Source organism: Podarcis bocagei, assembly GCF_964188305.1.
Source record: "Podarcis bocagei genome assembly, chromosome: 3".
In the NCBI taxonomy this organism is placed as follows: Eukaryota; Metazoa; Chordata; class Lepidosauria; order Squamata; family Lacertidae; genus Podarcis; species Podarcis bocagei.
Window position 1 is genome coordinate 83,589,412 of NC_138127.1, and position 27,559 is coordinate 83,616,970.

General features: G+C 41.6%; 1 protein-coding gene across 1 annotated transcript in view; it reads right to left on the reverse strand.

The window, feature by feature from the left end:
* Positions 1–27,559, reverse strand: part of PROX1 (prospero homeobox 1) — a 71,091-nt gene that overhangs the window by 32,615 nt on the left and 10,917 nt on the right. Inside the window, exons 3-5 of the mRNA XM_081186001.1 lie at positions 19,394–19,499; positions 17,232–17,369; positions 11,734–11,928 (exon numbers count right to left, since the gene is read on the reverse strand). Of these exons, the coding sequence (XP_081042127.1) occupies positions 11,734–11,928; positions 17,232–17,369; positions 19,394–19,499 (439 nt within the window). The remainder of the gene's footprint in view (positions 1–11,733; positions 11,929–17,231; positions 17,370–19,393; positions 19,500–27,559) is intronic.

The following is a 27,559-nucleotide window of genomic DNA, read 5'->3' on the forward strand; positions in this document are numbered from 1 at the left end:
TTAAGGCAGCGGCAGCCAGTGTGGTTCCCTCTAGATGTTGAACTACAATTCCCATCATCCTCGACTAGTGGCTGGGGCAGATGGGAGTTGTAGTCCAACACCATCTAGTGAGAACCACACTGCATTCCCTGCCTTAATGAAATACCAGAGTTAACATAGCTTTAGCTATTTTGTCACCAAAAACTGACAGGCCATATTTGTTTAGTTATTTACAACAGCAATGGATTGAGCAAATGATTTTCCATCTTCACTCACCATCTCCGTGCAAGTTAGCTTGGTCATGAGGTTTGACCAAGGCACTTAACATTCCCAACTAGCCAACTCAATGGAGGACCATAACATTTACAGGTTCACAAAAGCAAATTTGTGATGAATTCAGAGCTAGGGAAATAGGATGCTGCTTTATATCGGGTCAGGCCATTAGTCCATCTAGCTCAGTATTGCTGACACCGACCGGCAACAATTCTCCAGTTCTTCAGACTGGTGACTTTGCTGGCCCTACCTGCAGATGCTGTAGATTGAACATTCTGCATGCAAAACAGATGTTGCACCACTGAATGATGAGTTCTTCCTCAGGTGAAATACCTGAAGAATTTTGAGGATACTCAAATTTTGAAAGGCTAGCAAAAGATGTTCTGTGTGTGCGCGTGTGCACATATCTTTAATATAGGACAACGGTTTGCCACAGACAGAAACAAACATTTTATTATTATTTAAAAAAACTAGACATTTTCAATACTATTCCGTCAGTATTTTCCTTAAACATTTCCCCTTCGTGTATTGCTGGCTGGTGGAGATAAAAATGAATTTAAACTGGAAATATTCTCGCATTTGTCAGTGCAGGGTCTTAAAACTCCCCCCCCCCCATAGGTAACTGCAACCCTTACTTCAACCTAATGACGGGGGCATTATTGGCGGGCAGGGCGGATCAGGGCCCCCTGAGCCCTAATCATCATCTTATTTATACCCCTGCCACCCTGGATGGCTTCCAACATGCATAAAAACATAATAAAAATAAAAAACTTCCCAATACAGGGCTGCCTTCAGTTGTCTTCTGAAAGTTGTATAGTTCTTTATCTCTTTCACATAGGATGGGAGGGTGTTCCACAGGACCTTTTGCACTGAGTCCCATGTCTCCTGTCTATTCTACCCTTTTCTTCCCAACTTATTTTTTTCTCAAGAAACAACGCCCAACAGACCTGTGAGCAAAGCACAGTGCCGTTGAGGCACCACCCACCATCTTAATTTGCCCAGAGACCTAAATCTGTGCCTAAATTAGCATACACAACAGCCCTGAGCTGTTCAAGTACCTAGCAATTCCCCCCGCACCCAGCTAATGAACCCACGTTTTCTGCATATGCATCCATAGCAGTCTTCCTTCTTAAAATTGTGTGTGGCTAAAAAATGAAAGTCCCGGTGCAAATCTACGCAAGCTTGCTCAGAAGGGAGCCATGCTGAATTCAGCAGCAATCCCACCTGCATTAAATGGCTATACCAGTCTACAACAACCTGATGCCTTCTAGATGTTGTTGGACTACAGCTCCCGCTGTGCCTGATGGGAGTTGTAGTCCAAGCACGCCTGGAGGGCTCCAGGTTGGCCTAGGCCGCCATACAAGATTGCAGCTGATGTGCATAATGATAACTTTTTTCATGCACTTTGACAGGCAGGCAGGCGGGTGGGGAAAGGGAGGTGGGGAGAAACCCTATTAAATTTCCCAAAGAATTAGCAGAATAGCTCTGCTAGAATGTATATGGCATTAAAGAAGAGAGAGAAAGGGTTCTGAAAAGGCTTGTCAGAACTTTTCCGAGCCCATTTCATCCGCCGGCAGTGGAAGCACAATGATCGGGCTCTTGTCAGAGCGCCACAGCCGCCACCTGCGGACCTTAGAAGGAGCGGCTGCTCTCTGCTCCCATTGATAACCCTTTGTGGTGTGAAGGGGAGAGGGAAAAGAGCCGAACGGAGGAGAACTGAAGGTCAGACAATAGACGTTGCTGCACACACTGTCTCTGAACTTTCCTCATCTCTGAAGGACAATTAATTATCAAAGCCTTTGGGGCAGGTCGAAGCAAAGGGAAAGCCTACTGCTGGCCCAGCACTCCAGCCATTTCGCTCTCTGTGTTTGCTAAATGGCCCAGCCTGTTGGAAAGCTAAAGTAGCAGCCACCAGAAATAAGGCAATAGATTGCATCTAGGGGTGGGTGGCTAGGAAAGCGGACGATTCCTAGCTAGATATAGTGTGCGCAAGCTTGGCCTTGTATCGTTCTATTATCCACACACACAAAGCAGGCAAGGGCAATTGCGCCCCGTCTTCCCCGCCAAAAAGCCACAGGGTAGGTTGGAGTCAGGAAAAAACGTCCTCGCCGTGGTGCGTTAAAAAGGATGGTCCCTTCTCTCTCTCCCCCACCCCTTCTCTCCGCCAAATCACTTCACAGAGGCAGAAAAACAGACAAACACAAAAGAGTTTGAGACTTTTTCTCCGACATTAAATAGAGTAACTGATAAGGTCAGACATATGATACCTAAAGACATGAATCTGTGAACTCTTGAAGTCAAAGGACCTCTCTGTGCAAAGGAACAATCTTTCAAAGGAAACAGATCACAGAACCTCCACTGAATCCCCTTTAAACTTTATGAAGCAGGAGGGGAAAAAGCTCTAAGTAAGGAAGCCTGACAGAAGAGCCTTGAACTATTTTCTGAAGGAAAGATGAGACCCTCACTAGGCTGCCACAAAACATCTTTTTTTTCTCTCCTAAAGGCTCTTCTGAACTTTGATATGTGCCAAGACACCACTATTGAAAGCTGTATAATTATGTGCTATAACCACTGTAGAAAATGCTTTGTTCACCTCAACAAAGAACAATAAGCAAAGTAAAGTGACATTACACTGTATCTTTTTCTTTAAGAATGTTGAGAGAGGTCACGGTACATTATAACTAATAGAGCTGTTGAGTAAGGAGGTTTAAAAACTTGATCTTGCTGTGCTTAAATGTAACCCAATGGGGGAAAATAGTCAGAGGGAGATATAAAATCTAATGACATTAAATCAAATAGCCCGCACATCATTTCGGGCCTATCTCATTGTAGCAGCAAACACCTTGAATCCAAGGGGGATAAATAACAAAATGAGAGTTTCCTGACTCAAAAACTACATATACCCTCAATTGCCATGCCTGGTTCAGCTGATTAAATACTGTTTGAGGAAGAACTTCCTCAGCTGAACCAGAAACAACAATTGAATGTATAATTATTATTAGGGGTCCACACAAGGTTCATTGACAATTAAAAGTGGCATTTACAATCCTGTTACAGCGCCACTTTATGCTTGCATAACTTTTGCAACTGAATTTAATAAAATGAGATATACTGGCTGAGCTGAGGGAAACTGTCTTCCTGAAGGATGTTTTCATACTTTTTAAAGAAATAAAAATCAACATTGTTTAAGATGCAACGAGATAGCTAAAACGTCTCTATATTTTTAATGGAAAATAGAGGAACAAAGTTCTGCCACGAATCCCATTCTGCAATCTTTCCATTCATTGATTTTGGATATAATTAATCAGCCCAGCAGGAATATTTTAATTATTTTCAAACCCCAATGTTTAAGTTTCAAATTCTTCTGTTGCACATCAGAGGAATTAGAGCTTATTATGAAATAATAATAATAATAATAATAATAATAATAATAATAATAATAAATGTGCATGTGTAACTAAGACTGCTATCAAATGTCTGAAGAATACATGTAGCCAGGCATTTTCAATATATAACAAAGTGCAAATGAAGTCCTATTACTCTGATTGCAAAGTGCAAACTAATGTCCTATCATTGTTACAGCCGCATCAAACTTCTTTAAAACTGATGCCTCTCGCTTTTGTTGTTGCATACTTTAAAATAATATTTTTAGCCCTGGTAGCCTGTTAGAACTTTCTCACTCAAAATGTGAAGCCTAGGTTTAAGGCATCCTTTAAGGCACAGGCACTCAGCCTAGGTGGTACCAAAGGTTAAATGCACAGTGCTACATAGTTTTTGAAGTCTGATTCCAGAATGTTTGCAACAGTATTGCTGGTAAACATGCCATGGATGTTAGAAGTCAGAACCACAACCAATTAATCAAATTCAGCTAATTTTGACCCGTTGTTTCATTAGGGTGAAAGTCGCTTACATATTTCACAGGGATATGTCTGAGGCTTTAGCCAAGCAAACTAAAAGCCAGGGGGGCATGAAATGCTCTGCAGTCTGTATGTGGATTGTTGTTAACTTTCAGACTTAAAGCAAAATAGTACGTACATTATATAATGGGTAGAACAATCAGCAGTTTGGCATTTTAGTTAATGCTAAGTTACATATATTGTATTGGGGGAGCCTGTTTGAAGATTTTAAATCAGCATCAATAGACATGACTTTAGAAAATGATACACTTGAAAGATTACAGAATTGTGAGAGATCTGAGAAATAATAGCGCACTGTAGTTGGTTAGACAGTGACCAGCCCACAATGTTACATCTATTCCTTTACACCTAAGTTTCCAACCTTTGGGGGCCCATAACAGATTTGAAGTTTTGAGAGGGTGCCACACCCTCTTCCTTCTCTTCCCCCTCCCTTTGGTACTGGTAATTTCACACAGACACAACCCTCCCTGAGGCAGAGAGCAAGCACACACACACACACACACACACACACACACTGGGCTTTCCTGTCGGCTCTGAAGGTCTACATTGGCACAGGGCACAGTAAAAGTTGCAGAGCTGGTGCTTGCCAGTGCAACAAAAACACTGATGAAGTTACAGGCAAAGATTGTCACGGATCTTCACAAAATTTACATATGATGAAAACCAAAGCACCAAGAAATTACAGGACACCTCTGGATGCAGAGGTAACCAATGATTTGGTGGCAGTTTTCAGAGTAACCCTTGTAAAAGTTATGAGGATACATGCCTTGTATTCATGTTTTTGAGTCATGGCAGTGCTGGAAAACACCAGTCATGGAGTCCCCCCCCCCATTTCAGTCAATGGATACAGATGTTTCTGTTATATGATATTAGGAGGATGAAAAAAATTACACAATTTCAAGAGACTGTTTTACTGCAGCCAATCTCTCTCTCTCTCTCTCTCTCTCTCTCTCTCTCTCTCTCTCTCTGTGTGTGTGTGTGTGTGTGTGCGTACGCACGCACACACGCACGAACGCACACACACTCTATTTCTTTCTCCTCATCCCCTACAGATCTCACTTTTTCTCTCTCTGGTTCTCCCCTAGTTATTCCATTTTCCTGCCTGAGCATCCAATATTGCTCCCATTTCTCTTCTCCTCTCTTGGCCTTTCAACTTCCTTTTCAGCTACTAATCTGAACATTGGAAAACACACACAACTAGAAAATGAAGTGGGAAAGAGTGGCCCTCTTTCAACTTCCTCCTTAAGTTCCCTTTTTCGAGGGGGGTGAACCTCCATCACATGACACAGGGAACAATGAGGAAGGGGGAGGGCTTAGAGATTTTGTGAATACCTAGAAAAGTCCTCAAAGATGGTATTGTGCTCACAGGAACCCCTTTGGTGATGCCAGCCTTATAAGCTTACAAAGGTATCCAGGATGCAAAGGTTTATACATGACAACCACAGTTTACTAGTCAGGCTACTACAACTCTCTAGCTTATATTTGAGAGAATACAAGTTCACATGTGAGTGCAAGTTTCTGGCCCACAACATTTAAAAACAAATGTAGCAAATAAGTACACCTAGGAATGCATCAACTGATTTTGCTAGGCTAAAATCCTAAATTACAACCTCTTAAGGAAATGGAACTAGGTATGACAATGAAGTTATGGATAGAGGCATAGTTTGCACATAACACCAAGCCATCGTTTATTAAATGATGGCTTATTTGCATGTCTGACTCATGCCAAGAGGCTGAACTATAGTTGGGTTACCAAACAACCCACCCACTGAATCCATGATTTGCTGTTGGCTTGCAAATCTTGGTTTATTTTAACTATGGATTGGTGCTACATGCAAACCCAGCACTCTTTCTTAACTATGGCTTGTCTGGCCACCTTTACCCAGACACTCACCTGACTACAAAAGTACAAGGCAAGAGCAGATGAAAAAAGACTTTGGAGAAACAAGCCATGGGTTTATTTGATTGTCTGTAGGAACCCATGATATGTTAAACAAACCATGGCTTAGTGTTATGGGCAAACCAGGCAATTTAACAGGAGAATACTAGTGGAAGGGAATGTATATGTCCCCATTATGAATCTACTCCTCCCTCTTCCTGACAACCTCTCTGCTTTTCCGGAAATCCCAGATCTCATTACTATGCCCTTCAAAATAAAAACTCAGCCATAAGATTTCACAACAGTGCATTGGCAGAGTTTTGATTTTTACATCAACAGGTAGAGCACCTTTTTGGTATACATAAGATGCCAGGTTCAATCCCTGACATTGCCAGTTAAAAATATCACAGGAGGCAAGGCTGGGAAAGACCTCTCCCACAGAGATGGATGAACCAATGATCTAACTTAGTAAAAGGCAGGTTCATACATCCATCACTGTGGAATTTAGGACTTTTCAGCTTACATTTCTAAGTAATTGCTTATGAAAGGCAAACAGAGACTACCCACTTGTCAGAGATGACAGTGACTGAAACACCATTTATGAAAGTATATCACAATTTATTGTATTCAAATATACTATGAATGTCCATATTATAAACAACAGTGCTCGTAAAACAGGTGCATATATTACTGGCTATACTGTCCACTTTTTATTTCGTGCATTCTTATTGTATATATTTATTTCTAATTTCAAACACCATGTGTGCAGCAGCGTGCCAGGAATCCCCTCCATTGAAAGCCTTCCACCACTCGCTTCAATGCAACAGTCAGCTTCTAGGGGCTCATGTAGCAGACACTTCCATTGAATAGGGGAGGGTAGACTTTGCAAGGAATACCTGCACACACTGGCAGTCACTGCAACAAGGTGCTGCTTGCACAACTAGCATCCTTAGCCGCCTACCTTTTGGCTCCAAGGATACTCCAGCATGTCTCATGAGACCTTTCAGCTGTCTCTCCATAAAATCAACACTGCAAGCCTTGTTCAGTGGTTTTACATACAGTTAATACATGCACAAGTGGGGAAGTGGGGCCACGCCAAATCTGAACAGGCATCTATAGGGATATAGAACATGATCTGGAACCTTGAGCAAACAGGGTTCCAGATTGCAAAGGTTCCCTTCCTTCAAATGTTTGCAGAGCACTGTATGCATCGATGTCTGGGTGAAGGGCTACTGGGGACGGCCCCTCTCCTCACTCACCTGTTTTCCTTTACTGTAAGCATAGTGTTCGCTATAGAATTTAGCAGGTTGATCCCCAATACCGTTTAATCCACAAAACAATTAAATACAACAAGGCAGCAACATGTGTACCAGATATGTAGGTTCCACACTCTGTATGGTGTATGAGTCAGCCTTTGGCTCATCTTCCATACTGCATTTAAGCCTTTATAGCCTGTATAGCCTTTAAGCAGGTATACAGGCAAGAGTGCCCATGCAGGTTGGCTCTGGAGATGTGGTCCACACCATGTCTGCCATGAGCAAGTCCAATTTACACAGAACATATGCATAAGGGGAAGTCCATGCGTTTCGCTCCTGTATCCCACCATGGGCATAACTACACGCTTCTCACGGCACGTGATAACTGAGGGCCACATGACATGGGAGTTCTGCTACTGGATTTCCAGACACCTTCCTCCTCTCTCCTCAAAGCAGCTGCAGAAGGCCCTGATTTTTGTAAGGCAGGATGGAGAGTTTAACTCTTGTTTTCAATGCCCGTTCCCAAATGCAAATCAACTTCCCAAAGCTACTTTTAGTTGCAAAGTAGAAGCATCCATGCATGAGTATTTATGCAATGTATCTATTTTATATCTAGGAGCTCACAGTGAACCACAACTGGTGTGGAATGCATGTTGATAGGGGGTGTGCAGCTAATTTGCTTCCCAAATGCCAATTCTGTATGTTTTAAAGGGGGGAAACAGCAATTTACACAGGTACATAGGGTGGAATTCAACATAGTGATAAGTGGGGTATGCCAGCACAGAACGAGATCTGCTTGTGCAATGGGACTTCCCCCTCTTACACCCCAACCTCTGGAGCAGATTTAAAGGGTATGGGGAACAAAGCGGGAAAGGTCTCATTCACAAGTGGACCTCATTCCATGCACATAACAACTCGGTTGAATCCCACCAGTACATTTCACAATCACTTCTTTTCTCCTCAGATAAATTTGCCCAAGTATGAAATGCAATGGGGAAAGCTGTATCTAAGTGCAATTGGAACAAAGTGTAATATGAACAAGTGCTCCTCGTCTAGGTTGAATTGATCTGCCACTCACAGCGTACAAGCAATTAGATTTCTGCAAAATCCCAAAATGTTCAGTGGCCATTCACAAGTTTGATATGCTAGCCTACCTAATCTTTAGGTGGGCAAGGAAGTTGAAGATAAACTGGAACTGGTCCAGTGCTACTACCACTAGATAACTGGGGGAAAGCCGGTGGGAGAACAAAGAGCTAACTAAATCCACCCTAACAATTCAATATTAAAACCAAATAATATATGTGTGTGTGTGACTTATGTAAGAAACCCATAGAAAGCTGCTGTCTCTTTCATGTTCGGATTCCCTTTAAAATATTCTCTGCAAACCATCCAGGATAAGTATGTTTCTATTGCATTTGGAGTGCATATCTAGATGTCTACTTGCAAGTTCAATGGAGCTTTGTTCTAAGTGTGTCTAGAATTGCAGTCTTTAGATACTTGAGTTTAAAACATACTAGAGATTACACAAACAGCACACATAGCTGCTGAGGTGTTTTTTGTTTTGTTTATTTAGAAGGGAGAGCTTCTATTTAATGTGTGCTGAAAACATAAATGAATTAGGATGGAGTAGGATGCTCTATAAGTTACCATTTGTGAAAACAGTAATGCGCAAGGATAGACATATGAAAATCCTCCTTCCCCAGCACGCGTATCTTTAATTCATCAGAATGTAAGTTTTGCTTACTACTAAAGATGATTTGGTTCAGTTTTGTGTTGCAGCTGAGCCTAATGTGTTCACAATTTCAACTGACCTCCAATGACAGAAACACAGAAACAAATTGGTACACTTCTCGCAAACAGAGAGAGATTACTCGTTCAGTCACCAAATCCTTCTGCAAGGTGCTTCAGCTACCTCTGGCTATGAGCCTGAGGTGATTGTGACAAATCTAAAGTAAGGAGGCATGAGGATTGTTAAGGATCTTATTTGAGTTCTGTTAACAGCTGCTGGCGGCTCCAAGGCATTGTGAAAGGAAGTCAGAAAAGCCAGCTGATATGTTAGAGCAAAGGCAGGCCCCAGCAGCTCCACAGTGGGTTGAGGATGTGTTTCGTATGAACTGCTGAAGGACATTCATGAGTCTAAAAAGCATGTGTGTTGTCCACAGGGATGCCGCTTGCACAATGTGTGCTGTGGCTCTGGCAGGTGTATGTTGAGTAATAGATCTTAAGGAAAACAGGTTCCATAATTCGCCCAGAGTCCCTTCTTTTCTATGAGATTTTATCCCCATTTCTTCAATACGTTAACTCCGTAAGAGGAAGCGAGCAGAAAAGGTTTAGGAAAATCCATTTAAATTATTTAAGATGAAAGGCATATCAGGCTTCAATTATATTAAAGGATCAGCAATAAAAGTATGAAGGGGAGGAACTCTGGTGATGCTAAATATGGAAAACGCTCCATTTGCTCAAGGACTTCAGATCCAATTTCAACACCACAGTACATGTCATTTTTGCTTCAGTGCTAGTCACCTGGGCTGGCCGCTGATCAGGCAAGAATGCATACCTTCAGATTAAACGATATGCAGTAATGGCCTGTTCAGGTCCAGGTTTTCAGCCTAGTGCGTGGAGTTGTGGATAGCAGTCTTAAAGCTGCCATCCAGCTATTTGTATGAATTAGGAATTTCATAGCCATGCATTTGAACACAAGTGAAAGGGGTTCTGTGTTATAAGAAATTAACTTATTGGGGGGCAAAACTTATGCTGCAATCTCCAGATCAGATAATTGCAAACTACTGGGAACAATATACCATAGGTGTTATGTTGCAGCCTCAGGCTGCTCCAATTAAAAGCCATTTCCTCCATGCTTTAAACTGTGCAACATAGAAAGACTCACATGGGTAGCTCAAAGACAGAAAGAGGGCAACACAATATATAAATGCATATTAATGCTTTTACATTTTCAGACAGAGACGTGATTTATGAGAAGAGGCTCATATTGTGAAATTGTACATGTAACCCTTATTCATCTTCTGCTAAATTGTTATTAGGAGGGTGTCAAATGCACTTTCCTTTTGTTTTTGTTCTTGGTTTCTTCAAAGAAGCTCCATCCAAGAGTAGTGTAGTCATTGGCCCACCAGAGGTTGCTGGACTCCAACTCCCATCAGCCCCAGTCAGCATGGCCCATAAAAGGCCAGGGACGATTGGAGCTACAGTCCAGCAGCATCTAGAACAGGGTTTCCCAAACTTGGGTCTCCAGCTGCTTTTGGACTACAATTCCAATCATCCCTGACCACTGGTCTTGCTAGCTAGGAATGATGGGAGTTGTAGTCCGAAAACAACTGGAGACCCAAGTTTGGGAAACTCTGATCTAGAGGGATCTTCAGTAGCCAGGACCGCAAGGTAGGGCACACATTTGATAAAGAATAAGCCTGATGGGCCATGGCTGTTTTGTTTTGGCAACACATACTGAAATAAAAAGCTCTGGTGAATGAGTAAGAGTAGAAGTGAAATCTGCATCCTAACCTTCTGTGTCCCTTTCCAACTGAATCACTTAGATGTGGTGATGATGGTGATGGCAATCACTTTAGAAATGCTTCAGAGCACGTTTTTGTACCAAGCGCACTACTACTTCCATAGGGAAAGAAACAAAAGCCCTTGCCACCCCTTCTGACCACGCCACTGTGCAGCTTATACCAAACAATGTGGCCCATCCTTTGAGCAGATAATACCAACGCACTGCCACAAGGCTTCAATGCCACAGAGTGACAACTCCCAGAAGCCCCTCTGGCCTCATCCCTGCATCTGACAGTGCAAAATGCTTATCATCAGCACGGAGGAATTTGCCACCGTGGGGCTTACGGAAGGTCAGCAGGTTAGCAACAATCGCTTGCTGAGCCAAGGCCTCGGTGATTGGCTCATACCCGCTCATTGTTGGCCTGTAAGGAAGAGTTTCAATCAAAGCTGCCAATCCATGGGGTATAATCCAGAGACATTTAGATAGGCCTAGTCCCCGTTGATTTCAATGGAACCGAGACACAACTAAGTCGTGCTTTTGTTTGTTTTTGTTTCGCTCGCGAGCTGCGTTTTCTGTCCAGGTTGCAAAACGATTAGCTACAGTCAAAAGATCTCGAGTAGGGTGGCTTTTTCAAGAAAATAGCTCTCGAAAATGTAGCTGAAACGCAAGCAACCCAAATGCAGCGCTCTGCTATTGAGACAGAAAAGTTTCCTGCTTTCTGATAAGGCAGGCAAAAATGACCTTCTTCCCTTTTTAACAAAACATAGAACAAAACACATTAACATCATTCACAAGGTGGGCACTGTAAAAGAAACAGTTTCCAAAATAAGTGAAAATGCATAAAAAAGGGAGGGGGGAAAAGAAAATTTCAATTATATGCATGCATAGAAGAGGAAGAAACCCAGAAAGGTCACAGCGTACCTCAAAGTCATTTGCCTTATTGTAGTGCATGTTGAGGGCTCTGTACAGCTCACAGTCTCTGGTTATGGACAGCTCTTCAGTGCTTGTTACCCCGTCGTTGATGGCTTGGCGTGCATACTTCTCCATCTGAATGTAGTAGAACTCACGGAAATTGCTAAACCACTTGATGAGCTGAGAGGTAATACATCTGTTGAACTGTGGAAATCAGAAGAGCAAGAAGGATTAGAGCGTTGACACGTTCTCTCTTTCCTCCCCATTTCACAACATCCTTTCTTACATCCACCCCTTCTCTTCCACCCGCCCCATAGCCAAGCTTCAAAAGCCTTTTTTAAACCCAAGGGGTAAAGAGGCTTGAGTGGTCGAGTCAAATGATAGAAAAATGCTGCACCAATTTTTTAAACGGGAAAGGATTGGATCTCGTTCCTAAGGTTGCTAAAGAGCACTGCTGTTCTATCAAGTTATGTATCACGCATAGAAAGCACTTTCAAATTTCGAGTCACCACTAGCAAACTTCTAGGCTCTTACAGGAGGAGATGTCCAGGACTTTCCAGGTTTGTGCTGATGTATTTTGTCCGATATAAGAGATGAGTGGCCAAAACAGTAAAATGTGACTATGTCTTGCCCAATGAAGGCAATTATTTATGGAGCCACATATAAGATGGGTGGGGTTGCAATGTGTTTCCTGTTACGTAGCAGTTATTCCCCACAAATAAAAGTGTGAAATCAATTTAGAAAATATTTATGGGCAGGTGATGTAACGGACATAAGTAACTTGAGGTTGGTTACATTTCAGTGTGTCACATAGATCTGATGCAAAATTCCTTTCTCGTTCTATGTCAAGCTAAAAAGAATTCCCCTCTCTCTTTATTGCACACACTCTAAACAAAAATGGGGCCTTCCTATAGGGTTGCTCTCACTTTGCAAAAAATAAATTTATAAATTTGCATGTGACATGTAGATGCTTATCATATCCTGAGTATCGAAATCCGCAAATCCTCCTTTAATCCCTAGGCATTCCATCCAGCAAATTTAAAGTTTTCCAGCTCATCCGTAAGATGGAGGAAAATGCACTGGATCCCTTTATTAGAAGTCAGAAGGTCAAGGTTAAAAGTGCCCACGTCTCTCAGGACAAGTTTCCTTACTGTTCCTCTGACCTTTGAACTGAAGATGTCACTAAACTGCGTTGCAGCTGATCCCTTCTTATTGACAGCCCTCCCTACGTGTAAAGGACAGATGCAACTTAACTTGCCAAGTTAAAACCAATAAATCCATAGCTATATATCTGGCAGGCTGATATACTACCCCCTGCCTTTTGTCATCACAGGCATTCACTTCCCCCGGCCCCCAGAAAGAGATGTGCATTAATCAAAAATCAACAAAGAACACTTATCAAATGCTGGCCATGAGAACATCCAGGCCTCCAACAAGATGACAGCTAAAGTGTGCATTGGGGCTGTAATTACTACACAGAAAGTTGTTTCCATGCTAGCAAAGATAATAAACGAATGAAAATTTATGGCAGGGAATCTAAGTAACAAGGAAACAGAAGCAGGGAGACTGGTGTTTCTCCCAAAAGGCCAACTTGCATCATAATTGCCATGCAGTTGCAAGGGTCCTTACAGATAATTGACCAGAAAATGATTAAGTCATCATCAAATCGCTTCTGCTTGCAAGAGTTCAAACATGTACTTAACCTATCCAAGAATTATATTTTCACTCTGTGTGTCTGCTCTGTCTCTATTCAGCCCTTGCGGGGAACCTGATTAAAAAGACAACTGAAGGACCCCCGTTATCTGATCTTCTGGTTACCGATTTCAATAGAACTTAAACCCATTACGATTTGCTGAACTTGGAGTTCTTTCCATTTTATCTCAGCAGTAAAATACACTGTCCAAATTTCCAGACACTGAGATAAGGACTACAGGCCCCCGTGACGGCTTACTGTTCCTTTTTAATTCTTTTAGAATAAGAAACAAAACATTACAAAATGATAGCAGGGTGTGCACTGGGGAATGAAAATTGCTTTGACATGGAGATTAGGCCCCTGTATTGTTACAAGACATTGTCTCATATGGGCAAGAGTACTGTAGAAGGGGAGGAAAATAGAAAGGGGATTCTTTTTCTAGAATGGTCATGAATGACCTAATGTGGACAACAACAACAAAAAGTAGGTGCGCATGTCATTATTTAGCAATAGGACAGAAAGAGAGATTTAATGCTTATTGCTGCAGCATGGAAACATCAGAGAAAGTTTTAGAGTGGACAGAAAAAAGTAAGACATGCAAAAATTACAGACATAAGCGCTTAAGGAACAAAACTAATCAGCTCGAATAGTATAGAAACATTCGGAGAGTGAGTTAATTGTGCATACATACAAATGTGTGTGCAACACACACGCAAACACAGAGACAAATGCCCTCTCTCGCCTCAACATTCTGGTGTAGATAAATCAGTCTTTTTAAAATTGCTAAACTTTAAAGAGTTAATTATTCCCCCCCCTTCTCTAGTGGAGTACAAGAAAAGGATCAATTGTTCTATAAAAGAAAAGCTCTGTAGTGTGTTAATGTGTTACTGCAAAAACTAATCGCTACAATAAAGAGTCTGTGTTTCCACAGTGTAAGAGTCTCTGTGACTTTGATTAATGCTTCCCACGGGATACCTCAGCCTCAATATGGGCTGAAGAAACTTCCTAAATATTCAATGAGCATGGTCAAAAGATGTATAAAACAAATCAATCTGACACCTTAATCTGGCTAGGCAGCAGTTGACTCAAGGGGTGGAGGGAATGAGATACATCATTTAACACTGCTGGGTTGAAAAGCCTGGAAGCGCCTGTTCTTCAAAGCTAAAATGACACTGAATCTGTTGTATTTAGTAGTCTTAGAATTATTAGCTTATACATTAAAATCGGCATCAAGTGGAGCGAAAGAAGATGATACAAGGAGAATCCTTTTTTGTTCCCACAATACCGACTCAGGAGATTTCCCCTTTCCCCCAGTTTAGGGACAAAATTATAAGATGGTTGCATCTTATACAGCCTCACTAATGGCAGCTCCTTAAGTAAAGCAGCAGAAAAATCAAGGGTGAAATTTGGGTACGGTGATTCATGCATAAGCGATTGGAAAAATAAAAAAATCAATGGGACAATTTCAAATAAATTAAGTAAGCAAGATTGATCCACAGAAATCAGTTTGGATTTATTTACAAACGAAAGATTTTTGGGGCTTATCTGCGTATGAAAAATATTTTATTCTTTTCAAATTGGTTAAATTGGCTTTTTTTGGGGGGGGGGTAAGCTCCTTTGCGTACAAGACCAGCACAGAGCACTAAACTGGACTTTGTATATTTATTGTACAACGTATTAGGATAGATTGCAGTGCATGGGCTGGGTTCCAAAGAGCCCTTGTGTGTTTTCCAGGGATTCTGTTCCAACTATAGATTCACATGCCGCACTGGAGGCCACTCTGAATGATCTCTTGATTTTTTGGAATGGATTTTTAATGGGGCACATGGGGTTGTGGTGGAAAGAAGGACCCTGGAGGATGGGCTCCATCCATCCTTTCTTCCCTGATTGCATTAGTGTTAAGAGTGTTCCTTGAGGTTTTTTATAGGCACTGCTAATACAACAGAAAGAGTTCCTATTCTGCCACCGTACATTATGAAGTCCTTCCATTGGTTCTTCCTTCACATTAACTAAAAGCATCTGACCCAGAAATTTCTTCAAGACCTCTTTCTTATCTAGAAACATGAATAGCTACACTCTCAAACCTACCATAGGTGCCAACTCCCTGAGGCCGTGGGTGCCCAAGCACCCACAAATTTCAGTGCCAGGGCCATGAGCGCTGGCATGGCACCCACGGCCCCAGACACACACAGTCACAGGGCTAAGTTGGCATGCCTGAACCCATTGGTTTTGGTCTTTGAGAGTATGGGCAACATTCTCATGCAGCTAAGTTAGACCAGGGTATCTCATGTTAGTCTAATTGTGTCTAGAGTTTTTGGCTATAATGCATTATGTAAATTAATGCATTAAGTTGCATTGGGTTTCTCTTTCACCTGTCTTAACTAGCGGCCTGTGTACATAGCAAATACTTAGGAAGTCAATTTATTGATCATTTACACCAAGGAGTTCAGTGGGACTAAAACCCCAACCTATTGTTCCAGCAGGGATATCTGGTAAGACTGGCATATTATGTTCTATAATGTTTTGCTGAAGTAGTGATTCATACATGTTCTGTATCTGCTGGCATGAACTTGTGAAAATTGTGAGAGGTTGTTTGTTTGTTTAAAGTTTGTTCGCAATCTTTTTAAAGCTTTCTTTTTTAAAGGGTGGTGTTCATCTATGTCTTAGAGTAGATCTATTGAGGCTAATAGCCACGTTCATTAATAGCACTGGACCCACTCTGAGTAAGAGTTGGTTGAATACCAACCAAAAGTTTGACATTAAAGTTTAGCCAAGCTGATTTTGAATTACTGTTGCCTAGCATGGTTTGGCTGATTAAATACTATAAAAAGGTGACTTGAGATGGAGGATACACTGATTTTTTTAAAAAATAAAAGAACTGGCTTAAAGTAAGTTGGGTCAACTGTCCAGACACAAGTTTATGGGTGACACCATGCCCCTTTGCAATTCCAGATGAAAGTAAACATGCCTCCCAAAGCATGCCATTATCACAGGGCCTTTCTCTTCTTTTATAACTAAAACTACCTCCATGCGCATGGAAAGAATCTACTCAAAAGGAGCCTGCAGGCCTCCCCCCTCCCCACAGAGCGCCTCTCCTCATTCCCACCCACATTTTCCTGACCTGTGCATGACACCTTTGAATGGCTAGCCCACAGAAGGTTCAATTCCTGGAATAGCCATTTGAAGAACATCAGGCAGAAGGACTGTGATGAGCTTCTAGTGTTGTTGCTAGTCTACGTGAACAAGCCAGACTGAGAAAGGCCAATGGTCAATATTTTTCACTAGCCTTCCCCAACCTGGTGCCCTCCAGATGTTCTAGACTCATCAGAAAGACCCATTCAGCCTGGTCAACGGTCAGGAATGAAAGGATTGCAGCCCACAACATCTGGAAGGAACCAGGTTGGGTACTGCCTTCTTACACCCTATTTTCAGCAAGCAGTAGTATTGGTCTTATTCCACCAGACTACTGTACCAGCATTCTGTCTGGCTAAGACTGAAGACATCAATCTCCTTTCTTGAGATAAGTAACCCTTTCCCATCTCCTGACATTATTTTTTTAAAAAAGGAGCTCAATGCAAAAAGAGAGAGAGAAAATTATGTGCACAATTCCCACAAGCGTCTACTTCGCAGCTTGCCTAAAATAAACATTAACCCAGCCCGGATCACACATTCAGCCCAACCAAATTTACAGAGCAGGTTAAAGGAGAGGCTGACTTTACCCACCATGAAATAAAACATTCCAAAAATATTAAACGTGGAAACCCACCCTCCAACCCCGCTCCCCCAAGAAAAGAGGAATGTATCTAATATTTACATCTACTGGTGTGTGGTGTTGCTGACCCCGAATGGCTGTTGCCTTCCACCACGGAAGTGGCTGCCTTTCAGTGGTGGGTGAATGATCCCTATATTGGCTGTTTGTAAAGCACTTTGGGCTTCTTCTGGATGAATGATGCTATATAAATATAAGGTGGCATAACATCAAAATATTTCATATCACTCGGCAACATTGCAAGAAGACCGACTTCGGCTGTCACATGCTGAAAAAAGACAACAGGCACTACATACTAGCGAGACTTTTTTCTTTTCTGTAGGGCTGCCTACATCGGCATCCACCAAAGCAGGGCTTCTCAAACTTCGGCCTCTAGCTCTTTTTGGACTACAATTCCCATCATCCCCGATCACTGGTCCTGCTAGCTAGGGACGATGGGAGTTGTAGTCCAAAAACAGCCAGAGACCCAAGTTTGGGAAACCCTGGAGCAGAGAGAACATCAGAGAGAGCCTTTAGGAGGATTCCCTCGAGCCATACTGCAGTCAAGCTGCACCAATGGCTCCAACGTCTCCAGAGCAAGAATTCTTTACATTGTTGCATTGCAGGTAATACTGCCACAGAAGCATTTTCATTGGCCCATTGGATGAGTCATGGCAGGTTATTAACCAGGCATAGGCACTGTATGGATGACGCATTATTATTATTATTATTATTATTTAAGCAAAAGCCTATGACAGAGCAGTCGTTAACAGCAATACACACATTCAGTTTTCTTCGCCAACACCCTACTTGACTTTCTGGACAAAATGGTTTTCAAAGCACTTCTTAAATTTTTTTAAAAAAAGCAGAAGTAAGAAAAAGCCTAGAAAACCAGTTTGGCCCTAAACTCTAGCAGGGCAGAATATGTTGAATGTACGTATACATGGATGCCATGCAAAAAGAAAAATGAAAGAAGAACCCATTAAAATCAGCCCACAAAGCACAAATATTTCTAAGTAAAATGCTGCAACCAATGGGAGGAAGGGTGTGCAATTCAAAACACCCCAATTCTTAAATTGATTAAATAGAAGCCAATTAACTAAACAAGATAGACCAAGTTTCTTTTTTTAAAAAAAAATGTAAGCAAAAAGTGAAAGGTAGTTAACAAAATACAAAAACCCAGCTTTTTCTTTTTGTTTTTTTTTTTAAGTGAACAGCAGGCCAGTTTCACAGGAGGCCCGTTTAAGAACATCCCTGAAGCACAGAAGGCAAATTTGCAAAAGTGGAGGAGAGGTGGTGATCATGGCTAAAGTTTTTGTAGAATCTGGGGGTGGGGGTGGGGGGGAGCGAAAAGGCAAGAAGAGAAGAATTTTAACACGGCAAATTTAAACTAATGTGATGTTTATTTTTAAAGGCTTACAAAATGATACCATGTGTATCATTATAATAATTGGAACCCAAACTTGTTTCTTCCCCCACAAAAAAAGTAGATGATTATAACACAAAAAAATCAAGTTGATGTGAAAGAACAATTACTTAAAAAAAAAACCAGGAGGTCCTAATATTCTGTAAAATGAGGGGAGGATGCAGCTGTACGTCGACAGCTTTCATATCCTCATTTGAATAATGTGGCCTGAATCTGTCAGTTTATTCATCCTCCTTATGCTCAGTGTACTCTGCATCAACAACAAATTAAGTTGTAAATAAGAGACAATCATCACTTTTGTTTTTAAGCAGCTACTGCACGGAGAATTTCAATGTAGTATTTCTTTTTCCCCCACTTTTCTTTTTTGACGGAAAGGAAAATGGGTCTCTACAGCGGGCACTAATCTAAGCGGAATAGGAGGAACCCGGCTGCAATGGAACAATTAAAGGAGCACTTTCAAAATGCTCTTGTATAGTAGGCTAATGCCACCAGTAGACATTTCACGGATGCAAAAAGCGTGCTGTCCAATGGTGCTTAAAAAAATTACAAATTTACAGGTTTTGTTTGTTTTTAATGTCCACAGGGTAAAGGAGATAAACAGAACAGGGAGAGCATAAACACAGACCTTAAGAATGACTTAGCAGCAAAATAATAACAGTAGCAAAAAAATATAACAACAGTTTGCCAAGATATATTATTAGCGAAATCAAATTTAAATTAATAAAAAAGCATTCAGGGGGTTAAAACATGCAACCAAAAGCAAGAGGAAATAAAAATAAATGAATAAAAGGATTTTTCCTACCTTTACATCTGAAAAGTACGTTTTCAGCATGTTGGAACTTGGGTAGCGTGTATAAAAGAACATGAGCTTGGCCTTTTTCAAGTGGTTGGGAGACAGACCTTCCTGCATGTAGGATGAAATTAGTTAAGGAAAAACGCTTTGCTTGGAAACTGATAAGACCTTTTGGGAGAAGAGTTGTACCTGGAACTGACCGACAAATTAACGTTCAATTTGCAACACACCTCAGAAGGGTCAAAACTGGAATTGGAGAAAACCTACATGCTTTTTTGGGAACCATTCTTGTAGAACTTACTTCCATGCAAATCTTGAACTGGGCCTCATTTGTTTCTTAGGAGATGGTGGCGGAAATTTTGTGGGTGCAAGGTTGAACGCCAGGTGTGCGCTCACCTGTTGCTAAGGAAACAAACACACAATGCATATGTTTCCAAGAAGACGACTCCCCTCTCCATTTTTGCAGTTGCCTTTTGATGCATTCTTCTTCCCTGAGTACCACATCACTCACATCAAATTATGCTAAGAGTAAAAATAGAAATGTTTTCGCTGGGTATACACCATGTTTTCCAATATCTCTGATGCTCCAGCTCCTTGAGAATGGGGCAGGGAAAGGTTTAGAGAACCCTTCTCCCAATTAGAAATAAATAAGAGCTTTCCTTAAAGGTGCACAGAAATGTGCTTGGGGGCCAGCAAATATCGAGAAGTGGAAAACTGCCGATTGATCCATGGCCGCTTACCCTGCAAGGATACCTATTTATTCTTCAGACATCATTACCTTTCAGGCCTGTAAACAGAAATAACCAAAAGCATTCCCAAGGGAATGTGAAACTAAGCATAACAATCTAGGCTTTCGGGACGGGTTTTTCCGCCACCCCTCCTTTTCGGGGCTTCTTGGCACTCTTTTGTGTACTGTTTGCTAGGACAGTTTTGGTCACATCTGTGTGGCAGGCTGGCCCTGCCATTTCCTCTGCAAATTAATGGCTTTATAATTTATCAGAAATGAAGATGCACGTGACAAAATCAATGTGGCCCCCACAAGGTCAATTAAGAATGCTCCCAGTAGCTTCTTGGAGGGCTGTTTCCTTTAAAGACAATCACCACACACACATGCACACAAATGTCACTTATTAAATATAACATGCGTTATGGCAGAAAAAGGTCAAACAAGTTCAACGTGATCTAGAAACTGAAGCACCTTCTCCTAACAGCATAATGGGGAGACAAGACACATGAGGTTCAGTGATACAACACACATTATATACTGCTCTTGGAGGGTTTATGGTTTTGGGTTTTTTTTTAATAAGCCTCTTTTTAAATAGAGCCCTTGCATCTAACAGCAGATTTAAAAATTTTACTCCTGGATGCGCAGGAGAATGGAGGAAGGTTTACTATTATTTAAAAGCACAAGATGTTGCCAAAAAAAAAAAAAGCTTTGTTTTAATTCTAAAAGGATATATAGAAAATGTTGTGGTTTAAAGCTCTTAATTTTATGTGACACGCACTGCAACATGCTTGGCTGAACTAGATTTTTTTTTTTTTTTTTTAGCTTCAGATGTTTAATGATTACAAAGAAGATAATTTATGACTGACATACTTCTTGTGCCAAGAGAAGAGTTGAAAGAACCTACAGCTACCTCCATTAGACTGATAGAGAAGTCTAAAAGAGCATTGCGCTAGGAACCGCCATCTGTCAAAATGCATAAGTGAAATAATAGTAGCAAGCTGTCACCTATTGCTTAGCAATAAGAGTTTCAGACAAGTCAAAACTTCTCCGATAGAAATCTGTTTCATTATGCAATTGTCCTGAGGAAGCCTGCACACACACACACACACACACAAATATATATCAACATTTTTTTTAAAAAAATGTATTAAAGCTCTAAGTAATGGATAATTCCAAAGCAGTTAACCCAAGACACAATTTCTTGGGAACTTCTCCTAGGCAGGTCCCATTGAAACAAGTGACACAAGAAAAAGCAGAGCTCTCATTCTATTTTAGAAAAGCACTGCTAGGAAAGGACCCCAATTATAATCATGCTTATTGCATTATTATTTTTTATTAGGTTTGTGTGCTGCACTTCTCCCAAGGAGTTCAGAATGGGGCATCAGTCCTCTCCCTATTTTATCCTCAACAACGAACACATAAGGTAGGTTAGGCAGAGAGATGATGAGTTACGCAAGGTCAGGTAGTGCACTTCATTCTGCCTTGGGAGGGTATATTTGAACTCGACACGCAACACATGTTCACAAGACCACCTCCACTTCTCAGTACTTACAAGGCAGAAATATCCATTTACACATATGGCTTGATTATTTCAAACGTAAATTTTCAGAAGCCCCTTTCTTCTGTTCCCCTAAACCTTGCCTGTCGTTCACAATACAGTCCTCATACACCGTTTCTATTTTGTTTCAAACAGATTAGATTATTGCTAAAAAGCATCCCTAATAGTGACTATTAAAAAAAGAGCCAATGGAACGCTAAAAGGGCCAGTAGTGAGATGACCCCCTTGCTAAATCTGAGCTGACCAATTGGTTAATTTTCTTTTTAAGTGCTTGTGTTGAAAAGCAACTGTTCTTCCAAGAAAGCACTGGCTGTTTCCAGGATACTTACACACGCACAATGACTCATGATGGAATAGATTCAGTAAACATACAGCTGTACTGAACACGAGCTAAGCTCCATTCAAGGCCAGGAAAGAAAATGAGCACAAATAAATATTAAGGAGGTAAAAAGGGGAGGGGGAGGTAGAAGAGGGGGGGGAGGAGGAGGAGGAGACACGCAAACAGGCTCTGCCCCAGCAGCTGATGTGGCTTGCCTCCGTACTCTTTGCCATAGCTTTGTGAAGACAGATGACATTCAGTTCTATGTGTAATGCAAAATAGACAATAACTGCTGAAACTTGAGCCAGCTGCCAGGTGTAAAAGAGAGAGAGAGAGAGAGAAAGAGAGAGAAGAGAGGGAGGGGGGCAAAAAGAAAAGAAAAGATGATAAATCCATAAATTAATGAAAGACATCTGCTCAGGAACATAAAAGATCAGAGAAACTGTGTACTGCAGCTGAACCTAAAACAGTGTTCAAACAACGTGAGAATCCAAGTGTTATCTATTTACAAAGCACAACGCAGCCCTGCTTAACACAACAGCAGAAGAGGAGATGTAAGGAGCAGGAAGTGGAGAGAGGATAAAGGAAGAGACGCATTGTTGTATGCAGTTTTCCAGCTCATGTTTTCCTTGTAGGTATACAATATGGATTGTTGCTCTTGATTTGAGATACTTTTTGGGGAGGTGGGGAGCAGAGGGGACTGGCATCTGGATTGTATCAGGTCTGGAAGCATCATTGTCAGAATTATTATATGAAGATGCCTTTATTTTTATCCCTTCCTCTTTGAAATCCTCTTATGGCCTCTTGTGTGGTTTTGTTTTGTTTTTTCGGTACCATAACCCAGGGTACCTGCCAAATGAAAAGAATATATATCTTATGGGCAGATTGGTGCTTCCAACACACCTTTCCTGCTTTCAGTCATATATCCCCAGATTAATAGAAATTGTGCTGCATATATTTATTGGGTTTAATAATGCGACACCATATTGAACTCAAGCTACCCCCAGTTTAATCAAACGTGTGTGTGTGTGTGTGTGAGTGAGTGAGAGAGAGAGAGAGAGGGAGAGAGAAGGCTTGAATTTGCTGCAAGTGTTTTTATTTTGGCCAGAGAAAATAACTCAAAATGCTGTCATTCATAAAGCATTGTTTGTCCATACTGCATCCTTGCACAGCTTGGACAAGAACTGTCTGTCTTACTTCAAAAAAAGTCCCCCCCCCTCTCCTTGTGAATTTTATAGAAGACAACCCTTCTGAAGAGAAAAATATTACAGCCTTCACCTGGGAAGATAATCTTCATGCATTACAACAAGAAACAAAACCAAACCAAACCCACAATCTAATGTTGTGTTTCAATATTCTCTATGCAAATGGCCTGAGGCTGCACAAGGCTATTTTTCTTGAGATGCAAAGAAGGTGGCCTGACAAGGAAGATCAGGCAGCAAAACAATTGGCTGTCTGTTTCTTTTGCAATTTGAATAAAAACTTGAAAAAATATTTGATTAAACGTATTTAGTTTGCAAAGATATACAATACATTCGCGAACAAGGCAGGAACTCTGGATGCAGGTGCATCTTCTCATCTTGTTTAATGCAGCATACAAACATTAACTCTCTCCTTTCGCCCTCAAACAAGGAGGATAATGGTTAGACGCCTTTTACGGGAAGAGCGAGATGTATTTGGGAACTAAAGCAAAAACAAAACAAAAATACCAGGAAGGGCTTTCGCTACCAAAACCTGAACTTGGCTCTTATCTGCAAGGCTTGTGCTCTTATCCTGGATGGATTCTCCAAGGAAACAGATGTTGCTTTCTGTTCCAAAGGGAAGAAGAACGGCTGCTCTTAAGATTCTTTATATTGGAATATTCAGCCATGTGAAATAAAGAGGAACAAAAACAAAAACCTGGTCGAGAACAAACAGACCTTCACATGCCTCTCTCTCTCTCCCCCGTTTGGTTTTGCCTACGATGGATTCCAGATAACATAGACAAACAGGCAGCTGTGAGAAAATAAGAAGAGCAGCAAATTCTAGATGTAGTGGTGGCCCCCAGTGGAAATACAATAGCTTTTGAAATATACTTGCAGCCAGCACTAACAGGGTGTGTGTGTGTCTGCAAGATTTTCTACTGAACAAGGACTGTGGGCTGCTTCTGACATTTTTGTTTGTTTGTTTGATTGGCATGCCTCTTACATACAGGCCCAATTAATGGTCTGGATGATGCCAGTTCCTGTGATCATGGTGAAGTGGGGAAGATCAGCACCTGGACAGGAGGAAACTGGGAGTCCCATGTAAGCAGCTCCAACTGAATCCTCCACTGGGGACCAGAGAAAGTAGAAACACTTTGCCAAGCTCCCATTGGATGTGCTAGCTGGGGCTGATGGGAATTGTAGTCCATAATGCATGGAGGCCGTCAGGCTGACAGAAGCAGTAGCCACCAAGCAGGCCTACACTGTTGGTGACCTGCCATGATGAATATGGTCCATCAGCTGCATGTTGGGTGTACTAGGTGTCAAATACCCCATATTGGCAGACCCAGGCAGGCAGCAAAAAGAGGAAGGTATCCAGGCCGAGGTGAATATTATGATGAAAGCCTGTTGTACAGCTTTGCAGTTTCATAGCCAAGTGCACAAAGTCCCCTGCATTTTGAGTAACATCTTTAGGACTGGAATAGCAGCAGGGTAGTCAAGGAATCTCTATGGCTGTCCATGGGACATATCTGAGGATATGAGCACACGGATGGGATGGGGTGGAGGAAACAGAATTTAATGTATGGCCAGAGCTTATGCTTGGACAGCTTGCCTGCATGCAGACTCTCTTCAGAGATTCAAATCTGATATATCCCCAGATGTATCATGTGAATGGGACTTTTTCTGTGATGTCCAAAAAAAGATGCAATCAATGGAGAAAAGGATAAGCCCCAGTTAAAATCTGATTTCACAAATTAACTCCCCAAGCTGTAACAGTGTCAGTGGGGAAGGGGGTTCTGAAGATCTCAATTTCTCCAAAAGTTCCAAGCTATGAAAATGTGAGAAGGGCAAAGAACCTAGTCAAGATTGTCCAGAGCACAGTGGATAAGAGAAGCTATGAATCAGGAAGATCTCAGTTTGCATCTGCCTGTGATCTTGCTAGTTGGGTTTAGGCAAGTCTCCGCCTCATCCGCCATTTTACGGGTTTGGGAGCAATAGTACTAGCTTAATTCACAGGGCTGTTGTGAGGACTGCAACTAGAAGATACACCTGAAGTGATCTGAATGCTTGGAAGCACTATACAAACGTAGGAATAAATAATAATAATAATGATGATAATAATAATAGGAAAGGAGGAAAGATTAAAACAAACAAAAATCACACACAATGGTAGTTCCAGAATTATGAAGAAAGCAATTAAGGGGTTACATATATCAGGAGAGTCCCACTGAAAGCAACTGGTAGTCGTAAATTAAAGAGATGCCTTCAGTAACTATGAGGAGAACTGCATCAAGGCAGAGTCACAGAATGCTGTATTAATAGTTTATATATTTTAGACCATGGGTGGGAAACTTTCCTTCCAGAAAGAAAAGCTGGCATGGCAAAGGATGCAACTCTTACCTTGTACAGCAGTCTATCCAAAAGACAGAGGTTTCTACATTCTCACATGCAGGGCCCATGGGGTGATGTGGGGCAGCCACCTCAGGTGGCAGACCTGGGCCTGAGGGGTGCAGCACGCACTGCCACTGTCATGCCCCCGCAGCAACCATGTCCCTGCCTCCTCTGTCATGGGCACACACCACTGCTGCCATGGGCATGGCAGGACTGGGGCATGCTCACAGCAGAGAAGGTGGGTTTTCCCTCACACACTTCTCCATTATCACAGCTCAACACATCCCAGCCAGGCAAAAGCACTTAAGGAGACGTGGAATCACCTGGTAAGGGGTGTGGCCTGGTTGTGGGTGCGGCCTGGATTTTTCAAGGGCCGAACAGAGATGACTGGTGGGCCACAGTTGGCCCAAGGGCCTGAGCCTCCCACTCATTTTAGCTGTATTTTCACAGTTTTGATTTTATTGCTTATTTTTGACACCTGCTTCATGGGCTCCTGCTATGTTTGCTTTACAATTTTACAACAGCCAGCCGAAAGAGGTTGGAACGGAATCCATCACTCCTTGTGTTCTGGGTTTCTTTTCCACTAAGCCCCTCTTTCCACTCAGGTTCTGTTCACTTCCTTCCCTACAGTGGCTCTTTCCACTGATTCCCAGTGGAATGTATGGCTGATTCCCAGAGCAGAATGACTCCCATGAATGGGTCCCTATTACTAGCAATGCAGGGAAACGTGTTGTGTGAACAGTGCATGGGCTATACAGTTCACTCAACCACCAGGTTGGGCAAGGCCATTCTAAACATTCCTATTCCATCTCCACAATTAACATCAGAAACTCCCAGTCCAGTTCTCTTCATATCCCTTGAGGCTTAATGCAGAATAAGCCCAGCTCAATCTTCGTACCCCTCTACCCAAGAGTAACATTCAAAGACACTTAACTGCCATCCAAAGTTCAGTCTTAGCCAGTGCACTAATGCCGAAAGCTTCCACAGACCAAATCCTACAATGCTGAAGAAACATTAAGTGAGTGGGGCTTGTGAAAGGGTTTGTAGGGACAGGATCTCAATCCCTCCTATCAATTGCCTAGAACAAAGCATTGTAAAAGCATTTTCTTCATGACCATTAAAACTTTCGCTTAAACCAATTTGGAAGCAAAATACGTTTGGAATTATTCTGGCTGAAGCAAATGATTCTGCAATAATAATTATATAAAAAAACCCTTGTGTATATTTAAGAAAAACATGTATAGACTTTCAGCAGATCCCACCACCATCTTGAACAATTGACAGTAACTGTACCAGTACTGCTATGATTGCACAAGGGTGAAGACAGTTATCCATTTACAACAGCTTCCTTTCCAAGTAGGTGAAGCTAAGCCTACTTAGGTCAGCCGTATTCTGCAATGGACTATCTAATTTCAGATGATCAGTTTAGCCTTTATTTCAAGTCCTCTGTTGAAGACAGGGCAGATTTTATGTGGCCTTCAATAAAATGGCCCATTTCAGTTTATCTGAAGACATCCCTATATACCCTGAGGTAGACATTTGATGGTAGGGACTGGGCAATTTTATAAAAAAACTAAATAAAACCAGAGTCACAATCCTAGCATAGTTCCTGGAAAGCAAATCCCAGTGAACTCGAAATATCTTCCTTCTAAGTGAACATGCATAGGATTGGTAGGCCAGTGACTGAAAGCCATTATGAAAATATAATCATCTTAGATTAAAAAGGAAGGAGAGAAAACAGTGTCATTCCCCTCAACTAAATATTATTTAAGGCTTCGAAATTGTGGGGGATTCTTTTTTCTTTCTTTTAAGGATGGAGGAAAAGAAGAAGACATGCCCTAAAAGATTAATCCAGCTGAAGTCTTATATCTAATTATACTCTCAAGCTTTGCCAAATGATTTGCTTTTTGTATGTTAGGACAAAAGATTTCTGTGTATGGCTGAGCAGAGGTTAACCATGCATACCCGGCAGCTGCACAAGAGCCGAGAACGGGAC